The sequence below is a fragment of the Hipposideros armiger genome, unplaced genomic scaffold (genome assembly GCF_001890085.2).
Source record: "Hipposideros armiger isolate ML-2016 unplaced genomic scaffold, ASM189008v1 scaffold_8, whole genome shotgun sequence".
NCBI classification, from domain to species: Eukaryota; Metazoa; Chordata; class Mammalia; order Chiroptera; family Hipposideridae; genus Hipposideros; species Hipposideros armiger.
In genome coordinates, this window is record NW_017731358.1 from 7,662,794 (window position 1) to 7,684,585 (window position 21,792).

Genomic DNA, 21,792 nt, shown 5'->3' on the forward strand with positions numbered 1-21,792 from the left:
TGACATGGAACCTTTCTGTTGTGATCACAAAATACACTGAATGCTGCTGCCGAGTGCCATCCAATGGAAAGGCAGGGATCTTCAATATGGGAGGCAGCACATCAAACCTTAGTAACAGTGTGTGACAACTTTCAGCTTGTTAGGTATGGTCAGTCAGGTGTGAATTACAGTTGAGAGAAGGTGTGTTTTAAAGTGTGCCATAAATCATCCTCCATCATGACAGCACTCCGTGTCACACATCGCTTTTTGTATACAGCAATTTCTGTCAAATAAAAACATTACAATGTGTTCTCATCCACCTTATTCACCAGATCCAGCACCGTGCAAACTTCTGGCTTTTCCCCCAAATCAAAATGATTCAGGACATGGAGGTAGCCATAACAGCGCAACTAAAGATAGTCATGAAAAAGGACTTCCAGAACTGCTTCAGAAAGTGGCAAGAATGACGGGATAAGTGTGTTCAAAGCAAGGGGGCGTATTTTGAGGGGGATTAATGGCAATGTGTCTTTTACTGTTATCAGTTTTTTTATTTAAATATTTACCATATTGTTTGATCACACCAAGCATTCCTCTTAAAAAGCCCTCTGTCTCACCCAGTCACAATCACCCTTGGTTTTCACAGCCAGAAGTTATAGGGACTTCTCTCTCCAGCACTGAAATCCTGGGCTGGGGAACCTGGTGTGGGGCTGCACCCCTGCACAACAGCTCCTCCACTATAGTCACAGTCAGTTCTCACAACTGATTAGCCTGAGGGTCAATCACTCTCATTCCCATGCCAACAGCAATCAAGGCTCAACTACAAGAGGAAGGCACATACAACCCACATAAGAGACACACCTAGAGCATTGCTCAAGTGACCAGGGAGATTGCACCACTGGGCTCCACAGGACACCTACTGCATATGGCCACTCTACCAAGACAGAGAGACATAGCAGCTCTACCTAATACATAGAAACAAACACAGGGAGGCACCAAAATGAGGAGTCATGGAAACATGTCCCAAATGAAAAAACAGAACAAAACTCCAGAAAAAGACCTAAACAAAATGGAGACAAGCAATCTACCAGATGCAGAGTTTAAAACACTGGTTATAAGGATGCTCAATGAAATTAGGGGAAGAGTAGATGAATTCAGTGAGAACATTAACATAAAAGAAACAAAAATGGAGATAGAAAATATAAAAAAGAACCAGTCAGAAATGAAGAATACAATAACTGAAGTGAAGAATACATTAGAGAGAATCAACAGTAGGTTAGATGAACCAGGGGACTGGCTAAATAAGCAGTTTGGAAGACAAGGTAGCAGAAAACACCAAATCATAACAGCAAAAAGGAAAAAATAATTAAAAAAATAAGGATAGTTTAAGGGGCCTCTGGGACAACATTAAGCATGACATTTGCATTATAGGGTTACCAGAAAAAGAAGAGAGAGCAAGGAATTGAAAACCTTTTAAAGAAATAATGATTGAAAACTTCCCTATACAATAGACATACAAGTCCAGGAAGTGCAGAAAGTACCAAACAAGGTGAACCCAAAGAGGCCCACACCAAAACACATCGTAATTAAAATGCCAACAGTTAAAGACAAAGAGAATCTTAAAAGCAGCAAGAAAAAAGCAGTTAGTTTCTCAACAGAAGCTTGGCAGGCCAGAAGGGATTGGCATGAAATATTTAAAGTCATGAAAAGCAAAAACCTACAACCAAGAAAGGCTAACATTTGGAATCAAAGGACAGATAAATAGCTTCCCAGACAAGAAGCTAAAGAAGTGTATCCCCACCAAACCAGTTTTACAAGAAATGTTAGTGGGGCTTCTTTAAGAAAAAGATAAAAAAATGTGACTAATAAAATGGCAATAACTACATGTGTATCAACAACTACTTTAAATGAAAATAGATTAAATGCTCTAATCAAAAGACAGGGTGGTTGACTGTGTAAGAAAACAAGACCTTTACTTGTGTTGCCTACAAGAGATGCACTTCAGGTCAAAGGGCACACACAGTTTGAAAGTAAAGGGATGAGAAAAGATATTTCATGCAAATGGAAATGAAAAAAAACTGAAGTAGCAATACATATAACAAACAAAGTAGACTTTAAAGCAAAGGCTATAACAAGAGACAAAGAAGGACTCAGCAATTCCACTTTTGGGTATTTACCTGAAGATTCACAAAACACTAATTTGAAAAGACATGTGCATCCCTATGTTCATTGCAGCATTATTTACAATAGCCAAGGCATGGAAACAACCTAAGTATTCGTTTATAGATTAATGCATAAAGAAGAGGTGGTACATATATATAATGAAATATTACTTAGCCATAAAAAGAATGAAATCTTGTCATTTTGACAACATGCATGGGCCTAGAAAGTACTATGCTAAGTGAAATAAGTCAGACTGCGAAAGAAAGTACTGTATGATTTCACTCATATGTGGAATCTAAAAAACAAAATAAATGAACAAACAAAATAGATAGAAACTCATAGATACAGAGAATTTTGATCATTGCCAGATGGGAGGGGGTTTGGAGGGATAGATTTAAAAGGGAAAAAGATTAAGATGTGCAAAGTGCCAGTTATTAAAAAGTCATGGGGATATAAAGTACAGCATAGGAAATATAGTCAATAATATTGTAATAATTACATATGATGTCAGATGGGTACTAGATTTATCAGGGTGACCACTTTGTAAGTTACATAAATATCTAATCGCTATATTGTTCACCTGAAATTAATAATATCAAACATCAACTGTACTTGAAAAATAAAAATTATTTAAAAATATTATAAAAATGCAACTATACATTACTTTAAATCAAATATAAAATGTCAACATTATATTTTAAAAGATCCTGTGCACAATAACTTCAAAATATATAGAATACCTAGTAACACATCTAAATGAAATGTGTAAACTATGGAATAAACTATAAAACTGTGCTAAAGTGCATAAATGATATGAATAAACAAAAGCATGTTTTTGAAATAGATGCCTAATTATTAGAAAAATGTCAATTTCTCCCTTCAAATAACTATAACTTCAATTTAATCCTAATCAACATTTCAACAGAATTTTTTTAATGGAGCTTGACAAACTGACTCTGAAATTGGGAAGAGAAATTATCTGAATATATCTGAGAAATTTTCTCTTTTGTCTAAATGAAACAAAATGAGCTAGACTGCTATCTAACAAAACATACTCTAACTAGGTAACATATGCAACACTGCAGTATTGTTGCCAATGGCTAATTTAACACTACAACAGAATAAAATATAGAAAAAAACACTAGCATAGATGGAAAGATGGCATTTCCAGTCTGTAGGAATAGAACAAGTGGCCATTAGTGTACAAGAAATTAAATTACACTCTAATTCACAAAATTCAAAAACAATTACAAATAGATTCAGTAGCTTATTATTTTTGTTTATACTAAAATCATATTTTGAAAAGCCTTAAATGGATAAAATAAATTGCATCAGAATACAGAAACTATTGTAATATATATGAAAGACAGGATTCATATCCTTATTTTATAAAGAATTTGTACAAAAAACAATCAGAAAAAACAAACTCCATCGTAAAATTGTATCAAGGGTATGAATAAATAATGGCTAGAAGGGAAAGTAAAAATGATTTTTAAAGTGGTGAAAAGTGCTCAACTTCACTTGTGATTCATAACATGTAAATTAACTCAATGATGAGTTAGTTTTTCTCCCAAAAGACATGAAATATTTTAATTATAAATTAAACATTCTTGATAATATGGGGGAAGGCATACCATTATTTTTTATTAGTGGAGATGTAAAATGGTGCAAGATTTGAAAAGAATTTAATAATAGATCTCATTTTTAATATACTTCATACTATTTAGCCCAGAATATTTACCACAAGGAAGTTCATCAATAGGAGATGGGGAAATAACCTTTTGCACGTTTATAGCTTATAATATTATACAGTCATATATATTTTTTAAATTGTGGTAAAATATATATAACATAAAATTTACTGTCATAATCATTTTTCAGTGTGCAGTAGTGTTAAGTTCATTCATGTTGTGGTCCCACCAATCTCCAGGCTCTTTTTATCTTGCAAAACTGCACCTATTAATAACTCCCCATTCCTCCCTTCCCTCAGCCCTTGGCAACCACCATGTTACTTTCTGCCTCTATGAATTTGACTCTTCTAGGTACCTCATAAAAGTGGAATCATACAGTATTTGTATTTTTGTCACTGGCTTATTTTTATAGAGCGTGTCCTCAAGGTTCATCTATGTTGTAGCATGTGTCATTTCCTTCCTTTTAAAGGCTGAATAATATTCCATTTCGGGGTGGGGAGAGAGAGAGAGAGAGAGAGAGAGAGAGAGAGAGAGAGAGAGAGAATTAAGTTCGCTAACTCATCCTAGAAAAAATGTCATATTTGTTATTGCTGAATATCACTAGTCACCTTCAAAGTACTTTGTTTGGGAAGCCATGCACTGAAGCCAGTGCAAATCCACCCTTCAAAGCAATTTTGAAACTCTTTTTCTGTAATGACAATCAGAGCTGTCGTTGTATTACCCTTGATGTCCTGAATGTCATCAAAATGTCTTCCTTTTAATATTTTCTTTATGTTGGGGTAAAGAAAGAAGTCATTGAGAACCAGATCAAGTGAGTAGGGAGGGTGTTCCAATACGGTTATTTGTTTACTGGCTAAAACCTCCCTCACAGACAGTGTTGTGTGAGCTGATGCATTGTCATGATGCATGAGCCATGAATCGTTGGCAAAAAGTTCAGGTCATCTAACTTTTTCACGCAGCCTTTTCAGTGCTTTCAAATAGTAAACTTGGTTAACTGTTTGTCCAGTTAGTACAAATTCATAATGAATAATCCTTCTGATATCAAAAAGGTTAGCAGCATCGTTTTGACTCCTGATTTGGACTGATGGAACTTTTTTGGTCATGGAGAATTGACTGACTTCCATTATGCACTTTGAAGCTTTGTTTCAGGGTCGTATTGTTACACTCATGTTTCATCACCAGTGATAACATGGCCCAAAATATCGTCTTGCCTCTCCAAAAGTTCTTGGCAAACTGCCACTCTTTTTTACTTTTGTTCATTGGTGAGCTCCTTCAGGACCATTTTTGCACATGCCTTTCTCATGCCAAGATTTTCAGTTAAGATTTTCCTGTTTTTCTATTGATGTTTATTTGATCTGCTATGCTTCTCACAGTCAGCCGATGATTTTGGCACACAATTCGATGAAATTTTGCAATGTTTTTGTCAGTTCTGCTTGTTACTGGCCACTCTGACCTCTCTTCATCAGTGACGTGTTCTCTCCCCTCAGAAAAACGTTTAATCCATTTGTACACTGCCATTTTCTTCATGGCATTAGCCCCATAAACACGGACTAATATGTCTCTGATTTTGCTTTCACTCTTGCAAGTTTAACAAGAAATTTAATGGTTGTTTGTTGCTCTCATTCACGCTCAGACATTCTCGCTACAGCACACAAAAACACTCAACAATATTGAACGCCACTCCACAAGATATTGCCACATGTCGACATGAACACAGCTGTGAGACACTGGTATACCAAGGTTATGAAATCTTACTGAGCTGTTTGTATGGTGTTGCCAATGTAAGTGCATGGTGGCAATTTTTCAAATTTAATTGTCAGGTGTATATACTGTATTCTGTTTATCCATTCATCTGCTGATGGACACTTGGATTGCTTCCAGCTTTTGGCTGCTGTGAATAATGCTGCTATGAATATGGGTGTACAAATATCTCTTTGTGACCCTGATTTCAATTCTTTTGGGTATACACCAAAAAGTGGAATTTCTGGATCATAAGGTAATTCTATTTTTAATTTTTGAGGTACCACCATAGTGTTCTCTATAGTGGCTGTACCATTTTACATTCCTACCAGTGGTGCCCAAAGGTTTCAATTTCTCCACATTCTTGCCAATAATTATTTATCCCTTCCCAGATATATGATTTGCAATTATTTTCTCCCACTTTAGGTTGCAATTTTACTGTGTTGATTGTGCGCTTTGGTTTTTTTTATTTTAATGAGTCCAATTTATCTGTTTTTTTGTTGCCTATGCCTGTGATATTATATCTGAAAAAAAATCATTGGAGACCCAATGTCATGAAGTTTTTCCCCTATGTTTCTTATAGTTGTAGCTCTTACATTTAGTTCTTTGATCCATTTTGAGTTAATTTTTTTTATATAAGGGTCCGAATTTATTCTTTTGTGTGTGGCTATCTAGTTTGCCCGACACTAATTGTTGAAGAGACTGTACTTTCCCCATTGAATGGTGTTGGCATCCTTGTCAAAAATCATTTGACTATATACTCGTGAGGGTGTATTTCTGGACTCTTTATTTTTTTCCCAGTGGTATATGTCTGTTTTTATGCCAGTACCACACTGTTTTGATTACTGTGGTTTGTTTCAAAATTATGGAGTGTGAGACCTTTAACTTTGTTTTTTTTTCAAGGTATTTTGGCTATTTGGGGTCTCGTGAGATTCCATATGAATTTTAGAATGGGTTTTTATATATCTGCAAAAAGCACCTTTGGTATTTTTATAGGGATTGCATTAAATCTGTAGATTGCTTTGGATATCATTGGCTTTTAATGATGCTGTGTCCCAATCCATGTACACAGGATGTCTTTCCATGTATTTGTGTACTCTTTTAATTTCCTTCTGCAATATTTTGTAGTTTTCAGTGTACAAATTTTTTATCTTCTTGGTTAAGTTTATTCCTTAGTATTTTATTTTTTGATGCTATTGTAAATGAGATTGTTTTTTCAATTTCCTTTTCATATTGTTCATTGTATATAGAAACAAAACTGGTTTCTGTAGTAATTTTTTTTTAAAAAGGTAGGCGTTATGAACAAACAAAAAAACTTCCAGGACACATTATTAAATAAATACATATTTCAGAATTCAATAAGATACAACTTATGAAAATAAATCTCTGTATACATTTATATACTATTCTATATAATGAGGTTTTTTTTCCATTTACACTTAATTTTGCACTACAATATTCCTGTGTGATTTACCATACATTCTTTTATTATATAGTATATGTAATATATAATAAATATATATTATATTGTATATATTATATAATATATTGTAGATTATATATAATATAATATAATATAAATATATTTATAGCCAGTTGGTCAGAAGCACAGGTAATAACCTGGACTTGTTATTGGCATCTGAAGTGGGGGCAGTCCTATGGGACTGAGCACTTAACCTGTGGGATCTGACATTATCTCTGGATATATAGTATAAAAATTGGGTTGAATTGTAGGACATCCAGCTGGTGTCAAGAGAATTGCTTGGTGTAGGAGAAAAACCCACACATTGGATTGGTGTCAGAATCATATTCTGCCTTGGATAAGGGGCTTTCTGTATTTCTATCTATATTTCAGTCCTTCTCTCCTAGAAAAGCATTCTCACTTGCTCTGTATCTTGTATTCTCAGTTTATCTATCATAATTTGATCAAGTGTGGGCCAAAGTCACTTGACCTTGATATGAAATTTATAATTTTCCCTATTCTGATGGAAACATTTTTTGAATTGATTTTTGTAAAGATATAACAATAAATAACAGTTTTAAAATATATGCAAAATACAATTATAGAATCCCATGTGATGAGGGCAACAGTGGAGCAGGGAGGACTAAGGATAGTTGTACTCACTGCGACCAGCTAGACTCTGTGGTTTCAAGTTCATGCTGGAATTATCCATGTGGATAAAAGGATCTGGCTGAGGATTCCCTGGGGCTATTCTCTTCATCACGGATGCTGACATATGGGATGAAAAGCCAATATGAGGAAAGGGCACTGATTAAGTCATTCATTCACTGGATGAAAAGCAATGTTTTCAAGGGGTCTGGGATTGCTGTAACAATCCCAGACAAACGAGTTTAACCCCCAGAACCTCCACTTCACCTGGGAAATGATTTGCATTTTAAACCATGGAAAAATAATCTAAATGTATTAGTCAAAAATGAAACTTTGGAACTATTAAAAGAAATTGTATATCAATATCTTTGTGACTCAGATTACAGGGATATTTTCTTCAGTGAGATTATTCAAATAGACTATATACAAAAAGATGGATAAATTAGACAGACTAGATCAAATGACTAAAGATTTTTCATCAGAAACCAAGAAAGATAGATGGTGGAAAAAAATCTTTAAAGTGCTGAAAGTAAAAAACTATCATCAGAATTCTATATCCAGGGAAAATATTCTTCAAGAATAAAGATGAAATGATGACATTCTCAAACTAAGGGAAAGTATGGGAATCTTTGACCAGTAGTCCTAGTCTATAAAAATGTCAAAGGCAGTTCTTCTGGCTGAAGAGAAATGATACAAGGGGAAAACTGAAACTTCTGGAATGCAGAGCCACAAAAACGACAAATATTTGGTTAAATGTAATAGATTAATTTTCTCTTCTTAAGTTATTTGAAATATATATGAATACTTAAAGCAAAAGTTATCACATTTTCTCATGTTTTTTAATTTTTAATTTTGAAATAATTAGATTCACAGAAGTTGAAAATAAAATGTACAGGGATGTCCTTGCACCCTTCATCCAGCCTCTCCCAATGATGACATCTTGCGTAACTATATTATCTATCAAAACCAGAAAAATGACATTGGTACAATCCATAAAGCTTATTCAGATTTTACCAAAAGAATTGCCCAAATTAGACTGCATGGTGGGTGGTCTAAGATGCTTACCCAACCTCTCTTCTCCTTTACTAGGGGTTAAATTTGTGTTGTGGTCTAATAGCTCTCCCAACCTCCCCTGACTCCTTCCCCATTTTCTCCACAGGCATTTCCCCTAATAAAATTCTTACAGGTTAAATCCTGTCTTGACATCTGCTACTTAGAGGACTCAGGCATTTAATCCATCCAGTCTTCTGTTGTCAGTTAACTTATCTTTGAAAATGGGATTCAGCCTGCCCCAGAGGCACTTGGGATTCATTTGACTGTTGAAACTGTCCCTCCTTCAAGGAGGTCTGTGGGCCTCTATGAGACTGGGCTGAAACTGAAGGGAAGGCAGAGGGTTGTTGTACTCACTGTGATCAACGTTGCCTTTTATCATGTCAATGCTGTGATCACTCATGTAGATAAAAGAGTGGGTCTGGGGAGTCCCAGAAGCTCCTCTGTTCATCTGGGCACCTGAGGGCTGCATAGGTAGGTCTGTGGAATGGAGTAGGGGGGTGGAGAGTGATGAGCTCATTCATTTCTTGGGATGCAATGTATTCAAGGCCACTGGGTTTGAATCCCAGTTCACTCACACCTCTGTGAATTAAAAAAAAGAAAAGTGACTTCACCTCCCTAAGACTGTTATCTCAGTTGAAAAAATAATTATAACCTCTAACTCAAAGGCTATAGTGAGTATTCACTGAGAGCATAACTGTAAGTCACAATGCTTATTGCAACGTAATGCTCAAGGGGTGGGGTCTGCTGTTATTTTAAAAAGTGATTCAGACCATGTAACTGTACTGCTCAGAGCCCTTCCATGACTCCCCAGTGCAGGTGGGGCAAATCTACATCCTCCCTGACCCTGGCCAAGGGAGCCTTCCAGGAACAGGCAGCGCTGCTGCCCATAGACCTGGGCAAAAACAGCCTTTGTCTTGAATCCTTTCATTAAGTTTTGCATCTCTCAAACTTGACTAGGTATACAGATCAACTAGGGAACTTGCTAAAATACGGATTCTGATTCAATAGGTCTGGAGTGGGGCTTGAGGTCCTATATTTCTAAGAAGCTCCCAGATCTGCCAATATTATTGATCTGCAAATAAGGCTTGGAGTAGCAAAGATTTCTCTCTCCAGCTCTTTTTGTCTGTGCCCCTCCCCACTGGTCATGGAGTCTGCAAGATGAAAGTGTCATGGCCACCTGGGATACTCATCCACTTTTATCAATAAATCATATTCCATGTACCAGGGATCACAGGATTTTCTGCCAAATGGTCCCTAGCCTACATAGCCTCTTCCTTGAACTCATGCCCTTGAGGGGAGACCATGCTGTCCATGTTTACCCCTACCCTGGCCCAAGGGAGACTGTCAAGGGGTGTCAACTGAGGCTGGCCTTGGGCATGGAGACAGAGGTGAGAATGATAGTGCAGGGGCTGGGGCTAGCTCTCCATCCATTGCCATGTTCTGATATGGAACTTTGAAAACCCAAGAATTCAAAATTTGAATCTCAACTTCCAGGAACATATATTTGTCAAGGTGAACAGGTAGAATATATTTTACTTAACAGTTTGATAGCTTGATTTACAACTTTTAAATACCAGGGTGCCAAAAAAGTGTATACACACGGCTTGTATTCATCTTTTGTTATCGTTGTATATTGACTATTACAATTTTAATACAGTTTTTTCCTTTCTCAAAATGTGTATACATTTTTTGGCACCCTCTGTACATATAGTATGTGAGCCTTCGTTTGTATTCTTGTCTTGGCCTCAGAAAATGGTGCCTGTTGAGCTCTCCCCTCTGGGCTCTCTGTGTTCTGGCCACACTGACTTTCCTTCAATTCTTTGAACAAGTTATGAGCTGCTTCTTTCCAGGTGTTTCTACATGTTTATTCCCATTATTCTCTCCTACTCAATACCCACTCACCTGTCTTTTCTCAGTTTAAACAACACTAACTTGTGGAAGCTATCCTTTTCTTCCCAAACTACTTCACACGGTTCTCTTAGCTCTTTCCTAGCACTATGTGCTTTTCTTTTAAAAGCAATTACAATTTTATTTACTCATTTATTTTTCTGCTCTTTATTGTCCCTTTCTTTCACCTTTGGAAACAATTGTTTATGTGAAAGTGATTTGTCAGTGGGAGAATATAGATTAGTTTTGCTTTTGCTTGGAAAGAATTTATGAGAGAGAAGGAGAGGGAAGGGAGAGAGAGAGAGAGAGAGAGAGAGAGAGAGAGAGAGAGAGAGAGAGAGAGAGAGGGAATTACTATGACAAGTTGGATAACCTAGAGCAGCAGTTCTCAAAATGTGCTCTGAAGGTCCTTGGGGGTCCCTAAGACCTTTTCAAGGGGTTCCTGAGGTCAAAGTTATTTTCATAAAATTAAGATGTTTGCTTTTTAACTCTCATTCTGTCATGAATGGACAGTGGAATACATTTAGGATAACTCAGTAAACCAACATTTTGTAAGTAACCAGTATGTGATGTTACAAAATTATTCATGGGTAGAAGAGCCACTCAAAATGCAATGTAGACCAGTAGATTTTAATGTGACAGATTATGAAAAGTCCATTGATATAATTTCAAATTTCACATAGCAACTGATCTTTAAGAAATTACCACGGGCCGGCCGAGTGGCACATTGGTTAAGAACTGGCTTGGGACGCCAGAGGGCCCCGGTTTGGATCCCACATATGAGGGCTAGTGACACTGCCCTCCACAGCTAAGATGCTGAACGGCGGCTCAGCCTGGAGCTGGGCTGCCGTGGGTCGCCGACGGCGGAGGCTGCAGCCCCTGTGGCAGTGGGTTGCCATGGGCTACTGTGTGTGGCCGGCAGCCAGCGTGGGCGGCCAGCAGCCGCAGTGAGCGGCAGTCCAGAGGCCTGCGACTGGTCTGCCTCACCTGGGAGGAGTGCGGTGATGGTGCCAACTTGGGCCAGTGGGGCAGCGTCCTCCACAACTAGACTGAGGAGCAGAGGGACAGCAGCTTGTCTGTTCCCCTTCCCCCAATTCCCCAGCGCTGTTTCCATCCCCCAAATCCCCAATAATAATTAAAAAAAAAAGGAATTACCACTTGTTGAGATTGTTTTGTAGTTTTGAAGAATATCTGCAATTATCACAAAGCCCATTAGAATACTCGTTTCTTTTCTAAAACCATATCTGCATAAGACCAGATTTCAACAAAAACAATGTATCACAAAAAATGAATGCAAAAGCAGAAGAGAGTTCTTCTGTCTTCTATTAAGCCAGCCAAAGTTACTATAATGTAAACCAATGACATTCTTATATATTTTTTTGTGTGTGTGGAAAACATATTGGGTTGTCAGAAAAGTCATGACGTATTTTGTCTGTTTTTCAGAGGTCATTTATTTATATAAAGAACAAAGATCAATCAATAATATATTGCCCATTTTGTTCAATAACTTTTTGCCATTTTTCAGTGAGCTTCATAATTCCTCGTTCGTAGAAGGACCTGTCTTTATTTGAGAAAAACTGAACAAGGTGCTGATTTACAGCCTCATCTGAATTGCACATTATACCATGCAAGGAGTTTTGAAGAGAGCTAAACAAGTGGAAGTCTGATGGTGCAAGGTCAGGCAAGTATGGTGGGTTGGCAACACATCCCATCCAAGCTCCAATAATTTTTGACGGATGATCAAACTTGTATGTGGTCTCAGGTTGTCGCGATGGAACACAACTCCTTTACAATTAAGAAGCTCTGGACGTTTCTGGATGATTGATTTCATTTAAACTGTCTAATTGCTGACAGTACACATTTGAATTGATTGTTTGGTTTCTTGGTAGGAGCTCGAAAAACACGACACCTTTAAAATCCCACCACACTGAGAGCATAACCTTCCTCTGATGAATGTCTGCTTTCGATGTTGTTTGAGGCGAATCATCACATTGGGACCAAGGCCGTTTGCACATCACATTGTTGTAAACAATCCACTTCTCATCACCAGTTATCAGTCGCTTCAAAAAAGGATTGTTTTCCTCATATTTAATGAGCATATTGCAGATGTTTATACATGCTGTCAAATGAACTTCTTTGAGTTCATACAGAACCCCAATATCGAGCTTGCTTACATATTTCAGCTTCTTCAGGTGGTCGTAAATGCTGGAATGATGGATGTTCAATGTTTCTGCAATCTCTCGTGGCATGTAACGTGGGTTTGACTTAATCAATGCCTCTATTTTGTCGTCATCAACCTCAGTGGGCCTCCCTGACCAAGGAGCGCCGTTGAGATCAAAATCACCAGCACAGAATTTCATGAACCATGGTTGACACTGACGTTCTTGTAGAGCATTGTCACCATAAACTTTATGCAAATTTTCATAAACCTGACAAGTGTTCTTCCCTTTATGGAAGCAAAACAGTAAAATATGGCAAAAACGCACAGTTCGGTCTTTCATCTTCAACTTGTAAAATCTCCAAAACTCAAATAAATGGCTAATTTTTTTTTTAGAATGAAGCTAGAACTGTCAGCTGTCAAATGACATAGCAATAACATAGATGAGAATGACTCTAGTACTTCCAAAAATGAGCTAGTGCCATCTGTTGCAAACATGCATCATGACTTTTCCAACAACCCAATAGTTAACATGTAATGCATTTAACATTTTATTTTCAAATAAATATTTTTTAATTTCTCAATTTTAATTTCTAATGTGGTAAATAACTATAGATATAACCTATAGGAACAAAAGTTATTTGGAGTTGTCAATGATTTTTAAGAATGTAAGAAGTTGAGAACAAAAAGTTTGAAAAGCAATAATAGAGGATAGGCCACAGCCTGGCATTTAATTGAAGAGAAATTAAACTCAGCCAAGCATCTGTTCTTCAATATAATTCTCAGAATAGGGCCGGCTGAGTGGCGTGTTGGTTAAGACCTGGCTTGGGACGCCAGAGGGCCCCAGTTCAGATCCTACATATGAGGGCCAGTGACACTTCCCTCTACAGCTAAGATGCTGAACAAAAGCTCAACCTGGAGCTGGGCTGCTGTGAGTTGCCAGTGACTGTGTAGGCTGCAGCTCCTGTGGCAGTGGGTTGCCATGGGCTACCGTGTGTAGCCAGCAGCCAGCGTGAGTGGCCAGCAGCTGCTGTGAGCGGCCGCCCAGAAGCCGGTGACTGATCTGCCTCGCCCGGGAAGAGTGCAATGATGGTGCCAACATGGGCCAGTGAAGCAACGTCTTCCACAACTAGACTGAAGAACAAAAAGGACAGCAACTTGTCTGTTCCCCTTCCCCCAATTCCCCAATAAAAGTCTTAAAAAAAAATTCTCAGAATAAATGCAGTAATGCAATGATGCAGTAACATACAATAACATTAGAATGCTATACAATATAGTAATATTTGGAGATGTTTTCCATGTCAGATATCTAAGTGTTTCGTATACACAGGATAAAGTAAAATTATCATCCTCTTATAGATGAAGAGAAGTAAAGTCTTAGAGTAGCATAACTGGGAATGAATTTGGTCTTACTGACACCTCTATATACTAAATCCCTACCCACTTTCCCAGGAAGAGCATTGAGAGTCTACAGCTTAAACTAGCATATGAAACAAACAAAGCACATGTTTCAAATGGACTTGGATGTTTTCCTGGATCAGGACTATGGAAAGTCAACACAGAATTGCTAGTAGGGGCACTGCATTTACTCAAGAAGTATTTATTGCCTGCCTCCAACAAGTGGGCACTTATCTAGGTCTGGTGATTCTGCAGTGAATGAAACACATTGCTGCCAGATGGAGCTTCTAATGATGGATATTCTTATTTTTTTTAATTAAAGTTTATTAGGGTGACAATGGTTAATAAAGTTACATAGGTTTCAAGTGTACAATTCTGTAATACATCATTTATATATCACATTCTGTGATGAGGATATTGGAGGCCAGGCCAGCACCGATTAGAAGTATGGGAGCCCTGCAAAGCAGATACTAACTCTCAGTAACAGAAGTCTCACATTCACCCCCTGACTTTCATGAGGCAACCAGTCCTTCCTCCCCAAGTTTACAACCCTCTATCATCTCCTTCCAATGAGAATGGAGCTGAGTAATTTGCATCCTTTAATCTTGCTCCTTTTTGCTTGGGAATCTTTTTTGACCACTTAAATCTCCTATTCCTCCTCCCTGCCTTCCCCATGCTTACCTGTCACGAATCCCCTTCGAGTGCCCATTTTCGAGTCTGCTGGATGTGTGTCTCCCTGAAAATGCAGTTTCTTTAGTGTCTCCTCTGCTGAAACACCCTGTATTTAAATGTAATTTTTAATACAATCAGACCCTTGCACCACCCAGACCCACCCTTTATGTCCCGCCCTTCATTCATCCATTCAATCACAAATTCATTCAATAAAAGTATGCTTGGAGACTAATATAACTTGCTGGAAATAGTCATTATTCTTTCTAAACTGAAACTCTCTACCTTTGACTAACCGTCTAACCTGGCTCCTGCGGCCTTTTGATACCACCACCTCTTTACTTTTACATTTGCCAGTTGTTTAAGGTTATGGGTGTGTCTCTTTAAAACAGAAATCCAATTTGAGATTTTTAAGTTTGGATTAAGTCTTTATGTTTGATAGGATAATGGTTAGTAATATATTTAGACCGATTTCTACTTCCTTATCTTTGTGGGATTTTTCTGTCACTTTTCCAGCATTCTGTTGGAATGGTTGCACTTGATTCCCTGCTCTCCCACAATGGCATGTTATATGCAAGATTTAAAGCTACCATTACTTTTTTCACATACATACTCAATTTTTAAAAAAATCCCCAAACTAGTCAGTTTCTCTATACTTCTCACTATACTTTTTTCTAATTATTCTGGCTGATGATTTTTGTTGACCTTTAATTTTGTTTTCACTGTGGTGTGTCTTGGTGTAGAATTAACCCCTGGTTGTTCACAGAATGTAAAAGAATGTACGAGACTCTACAAGAGTATCTAGAGAAAAGATTTATTGAAAGTCAAAGGAGAAAGAGAGAGAGAGAGAGAGAGAGAGAGAGAGAGAGAGAGAGAGAGAGAGAGAGAGAGAGGGAGAGAAATAGATATTGGCAAAAGTGTTTAGCCACAGCATAGTCCTATGAGGGACAACTGCACCAATGAGGAGTGCTGGAATTTTATAGTTTTTCAAGTGGGATGTAGGTGCTTGTCAGATTGCAGGAGGGCTGCTGTTACAATTGTCTTCTCCTGGAACTGTCCTGTTCCCATCTATGATGAATGTCTACTTGCAAGGGGTTGCTGTCGCAAATGGGAACCATTCTGTTCCCATCTGTGATGGGTGTTTGTTAGTTTGCAGGGGGTTACTGCCGTGTTTAGAAACTGTTGTTCTCACCTATGATGGATGTAAGGTCCTTGTCAGCTGTAGGTGCAGTGCTGGACAGGGGATTAATTTGATAATAAGAGCCAAGTGGTTAATGTTCAAGCTCATTTCTGTTAGCCCACAAGCTCGCTCCTGTTAGCTCTTTGCTTGTCCCATCCTGCCAGCTCACAAGACCACTCCCATTAACTCTTTACTTGTCTCATCGTGGTACTTTTCCCCCCCACCCGCCACCATCTTATTCAAACCAACTGAAGTCTTATGTATTCATGTTTGTTTTTTTCATTCATCCATTCATCACTTTTTTTTCCTCCAAATGTATTGATTGATTGATTGATTGATTGATTTTATAATTGACATACAACATTTTATTAGCTTCAGGGGCACAATGTAATGATATGATATTTGTATATATAGTATTGTGAAATGATCACCACAGTAAGTCTAGTTAACATTCATCATCGTACATAATTACAAATTTTTTTTTTCTGTGGTGAGATATTTTAAGATTTACTTTGTTAGGAACTTCTAAATAGCAATACAGTGTTACTAACTATAGTCACCATGCTGCACATTATTCACCATTTATTTATTGAGTGCCTACTGGGTGACAAGCACTATTCTGGCATTGAAGAGAGGGGAGTCAGTTATGACTATAACAGACTTGTTTCCTGCTTCAAACCGTAGTAGCAGCCATCGTTTTGTTGGTCTAGCGTCTCTGGAATGGGGTGGGGACTCTGACCCTGGCTCTTCCCACTTCTCTTGTCAGCTAGCTCAGAGGGTGTGTAAGCCTTAGAATAAGCCATGGATCTAGAAGCAAAAGAGTAGACTCACACTCTGCAGCCTACCAAAGGAAGCCAAGAAAAGCAAAAATATAAAGCAGTAGCCAATAGGAAAGAAAAGATTTAGGTTAAATAATCAACCTAGGAAATGGGACAATGATTGACAGGTGTCCCAGAATAAGAGACAACACAGTACAGAGAAATCTCATAATTTATCCCAACATCTCTCTCAAAATCTCTCTTATTCCCTCTCAGCATTTTTCTTTCTTTTGTAATATCTCTCAGTTGTCTATGTCTAACCAATTTCTGTTATTTCTGTCAGTCTCCTGCACTTTTCCTTACCTATCTGCCCCTTGCTTTTTCCTTCCCTTCTCTCCTCTACTCTTTTTACCCCCTTCCTGTCTCTGACTCTTTCAAAACTCAATTTCTCTCACTCATCCTGATTCAATATTTTTTCAATTTTTCTCTCTTACTCAAACTCACTCATTCACTCTCTCTCAATCTTTGACAATATCCCAGTCTCTGAAATTTCTATTCTCAACATCTTTTTTGAAATCAACTCAATTTCTGTTCATCTCTGTCAATATTTCTTAATCTTTTTTTTTCATCTTTCTTACCCATTCTGTCTATTCAATTTCTTCTCTCTGTTATACACATGCTCTCTTTCTTTGTTCGTATTTCTATATTTCTTTTGGTACTTTTCTCTTAATGTCTCAATCTTTCTCAATTTTTCTCTGAAAACTTTTTTTCAAAATATCTCCTTCAAACCCATATTCCAACTTTCTTCCCCCACCCCCTTTTTCATGAAAGATTAAAAAGTTTAAAAATCATGAAGGTAAAATGTTCATATATTTAACACAGAATCTCAAAGTCAAAGCTTCTATAGTACAAAAGTTAAAAGCAAACAGCAAACTGATTCAAGCCATTATCTTCATAATTATGAAGAGGGCTTTAGGGTTGTCCTGGAGCACAGAGAAGAGAATGTGCGGGGTGATGAGACAAAGATTCCCAGTTTCAGAAGTGAGCAAGGTGAAGGTTATTGGCAGGGGTGCAAGCACAAGGCATGTGTTGAGAGGGAGGGAAATGGCCTGGAGGGAACAGTAGGGGTTGTTCTCCACTTTCATCCTGGGGGAAGATGCTGTGCAAGTTTTGTGGCATAAACTATGGTTTGGGGGCAATATTATGCCTTCACTTCGGTTAATCTATTTATTAATTTTAAGCTGCTGATGCCCCAGGGACACAATCCTTATACCCTGAGCAGATCCTGTTTTGGTGTCTGATTGGCTCATTCTTTCTCCCAAACCCACATGGCTCTCCTTCAGCTGCTCTGTTCTTGGGCAGCGCAGGGATCTAAGACGCCTCCCTAACTCTTTCCTGACAGAGTCCATGTTCGAACATATTTCAAATAGTGGGAGAAGACAAAGATGTAAAAAATAATTTTGGGGCCGGCCGGGTGGTGCGTTGGTTAAGAGCTGGCTTGGGACGCCAGCTCTGAGCAGCAGGGTCCCGGTTCGGATCCCACATGGGGGCCAGTGACACTGCTCTCTACAGCTAAGATGCTGAACAACAGCTCAACCTGGAGCTGGGCTGCTGTGAATTGCTGGCGACCCACTGCTGCAGTGGGCTGCCATAAGCTACCATGTGTGGCTGGCAGCCAGTGTGAGCGGCTGGCAGCTGGTGTGAGCTGCCAAGAGCCATGTGAGCGGCCATCCAGGGGCCGGCGACCGATCTGCCTCACCCGGGAAAAGCGCAATGATAATACCAACATGGGCCAGTGAAGCAACGTCCTCCACAACTAGACTGAAAAACAAAACGACAACAACTTGTCTGTTCCCCTTGCCCCAATTTCCCAGTGCTGTTCCCCTCCCCCAATTCCCCAATAAAATCTTTAAAATAATAATAATAGTAATTTTGGCATTTCCTCCAGGAATCAAAATTATCCACAAAGTGACGGGGGAGAGCAGAAAAAGGTGGAAAAGGAGATTGAGACAATATTAAAAGGGGTGAGAATGAACTGGAGCCAGACTGTATGCATGTAGGCTCCAGGATAGATGTGTGACCTTGGGCAAGTTACTTAACTTTTCAGGGTTGTTATGAGGTTAAAGCAATTAACATCCCATATAACAATTAAACAGTTATTTAGTTGTTAACTAAAACAATTAGAACAGTGGCTACCTCATAGAGAGCACTGTGTAGCCTAGGAAGACCATAGATCTGGAAGGAGTCAGACATAAAATAATAAACATCTCTTATTAGTTTGTTTCATGACTGATTGCCGTATTCTCCCTTGATGAGTTTCTTTCTTCAAGGTTTTCATAGCTATTTCCTCCCTTATCCCAGGTGGAAAAAGAAGGACAAATCAGAATGAGGAAATCAGGGTTCAAATATTAAGCTCCAGGAGATTCAAAGTTCAGGAATGCTTCTCAGATGGTCACAGTTGATGTCCTTGGTATGAGTAGTTAATATTTATGTTTCAGAGAACATGACACACTCAATAATGGCTTCCTCAGACTAAGCCTCCAATTTCCAAATCAAATAACAAAACTGAAAAATTTCAGAAAAGGGAACAGATGGTTTGAAATTAAGATCCATGAGAGAAGAGACTATGTCTGTTTCCTCCATCACTGTGTTCCTGAGCCCAGGAAAATGACTGACATAGTTGTCATTTATCTGTTCCACAAATGTTTTGAGTGTCTACTGTGTGTCGCACATTGGGCTAAGTGCTGGAGATAAAAGAGCAAAGAAAAACTTTCTGCCCTCATGAAACTTACTTGCTGGTGAGCAAGTCAGTCTATAAATAAACAAATAATACATTTTTAGGGAGTTATACGTGACATGAAGGAAATAAAGCGCAGGGAGGGAAAAGAGAGTGCTGAGCCAGTGAATGATATTTAGAAAGGGGAGTCAAGGAAGGCCTCTCCGAGAAGGCAATTTTTAAGACAGAAGGTTTGTTGAGTAATTGCACAGATTAAGGTAATCTTTTTCTCCCCCTCCACTCCTACTTAATGAAAGACAGACATGGGCCTCCATCAGCTAAAATTTTCAAGATGACAAAATATTTTAGGAAAACCCTAAATCAATGTTTAAAGATAATCCTGCAAAACTGAATGACTAAAAAAATTTCAAGTCCAAACAGTTCCCTGAAAAAATTTGTTGAAGGACACAAGACAGTATGTGGAAAGAGAAAATTCTAAGATCCTATTGTGCCATCTCAGCTGCTGGAAGTATCCTTTCCCAGGGACGGAGGGAGGGATTAAAAGACAGGGAAGAATAGAAGAACATACTGTACTTCTAAATGGAGACCTGGGGGAGACAGGGGCAGAATATAGTTGAGCAATATTTTAAATATGATATCTAAGAATGTTCCAGAATGGGTTAATCCAATACTTAGATTCTGAAAGCCTATTTAATCCCAAGAGAAGATTAAAAAAAAATCCTTTTCTAGAAACATCATGAACACCAAAGTGCTTATTGGACATTAGTCACATACCATACTTAACTTCAAGGAAGGGAAAGAAATATAGTCTGTATAGTAGATTAAAGATGGCTACAAATGTTTTGTTACTTTTCTCATAGAGAGGAAGAGGCAGTGAGAGACAAATGAGGTTTCTTGTTTTTGCTTACAGACTCCAGTTTGTCTTGGCAGGTTCCAGTTTATCCTCATTCCTCTCTTCTTCACACCTGGCCTTCCTTCCCAACTGTCGGCCCTGCTGACCTGCATCGACTTCAGACTCACCACTACAAGTGGAAGTAAAAAGCAGCCTTCACCACCTCACAGTTTTATAAGATCTAATACCTTTAACAAACCTCTTATTTTGTATCATTCATATAGTCCAACCTTCCTGACCAAACCCTGATTCATAGTCAGTGTTTTCGATGGCCGCGAGCCTAGGTAAAATTTTTGAATTTTGTTACCATGCAAGAAGATGTGAATAACTACTAGGGGTCAGCTATTGTTGGTCTTTGCCACGTGCAATTTCCAAGGAAGAAACCTATAGTTTTTCACAGTCCCCACTCATTTCACTTTACTCATTTATGTTAATTTTTTTCCCTTGTAGGCATAAAAATGTTTAAATGTGAACAAATGAATGTAAAACATAACAGTTAGGTAGATACAGCAAGATTAAAATGCTATGTATGGTCAGTTAAATTATGCCAAAGAACTTCCAGCTTTTAAAAAAAAATCACCCTGACCTCTCTCTTTCCCTTGCACCCTACATCAGATGGATAAGCAATCTATTTTCAGTATAGGTGTACAATCTGATAATTTTCACTGTTGCCAAAAAGATGCCAATATTTACTTAATGGAAGATGGCAGTAGTCTTATTAACTCATTTCCTCCATTATGCTTTTGCTCCTTTACATTCCTTTTATTCCCCCCACACAAGACCCAGGGTCATCTTTTAACATAAATTGGTACTTGTTTTTTTCTTGTTCTTCAGTAGTTTTCCAATGTCCAAAGAAAAAAGCCAAATTTCATGGCTTGTAATACAGATGTAATACAGATGAGCTACTCATGACATCAAAGCAAGGAAACACTCTTGCTTTGTCCTTGCAGGTGAGGTGATACAGGAGAGGAGGATCTGTATGTCCTTGTCCTTCACAGTTGTCACTGACATAACTGAGAATGTGTATGCCACTACCATGGGCAGTGAAGATGTGATCTTTGTAAATTGGTTCCACTTCAGGAAGGAATGAGGTGGAATCATGAAATGTATTATGTTTATTTACCAATTCATACTCAAAAGATTGTATAGTACATCATAGAAATTACACTTAAGGATATACCTATGAGTCACTTTAAGGGCCATTTTATTAACTTGAAAACTACAGGTAAGTGTAAGGTTTCCCTTACCATAAAAGAATTCTTCCCATGGAGGATTCTGAATTTATTAAAGATGAAAATTTTCATTGCATTATGCATAAGAGTATGCTATCTTAATAGTGACTAAATGTAAACAGAAAGGGAGGGGAAGAAAAGTGAATAA

The 21,792-nt window shown here is 38.1% G+C and overlaps 1 protein-coding gene across 1 annotated transcript in view; it reads right to left on the reverse strand.

The window, feature by feature from the left end:
- ARGFX (arginine-fifty homeobox) overlaps window positions 1–7,792 on the reverse strand; it is a 10,561-nt gene extending 2,769 nt beyond the window's left edge. Inside the window, 2 exon segments of the mRNA XM_019650984.1 lie at window positions 3,091–3,095; window positions 7,696–7,792. Of these exon segments, the coding sequence (XP_019506529.1) occupies window positions 3,091–3,095; window positions 7,696–7,792 (102 nt within the window).
- Window positions 7,793–21,792: the final 14,000 nt, after the last annotated feature.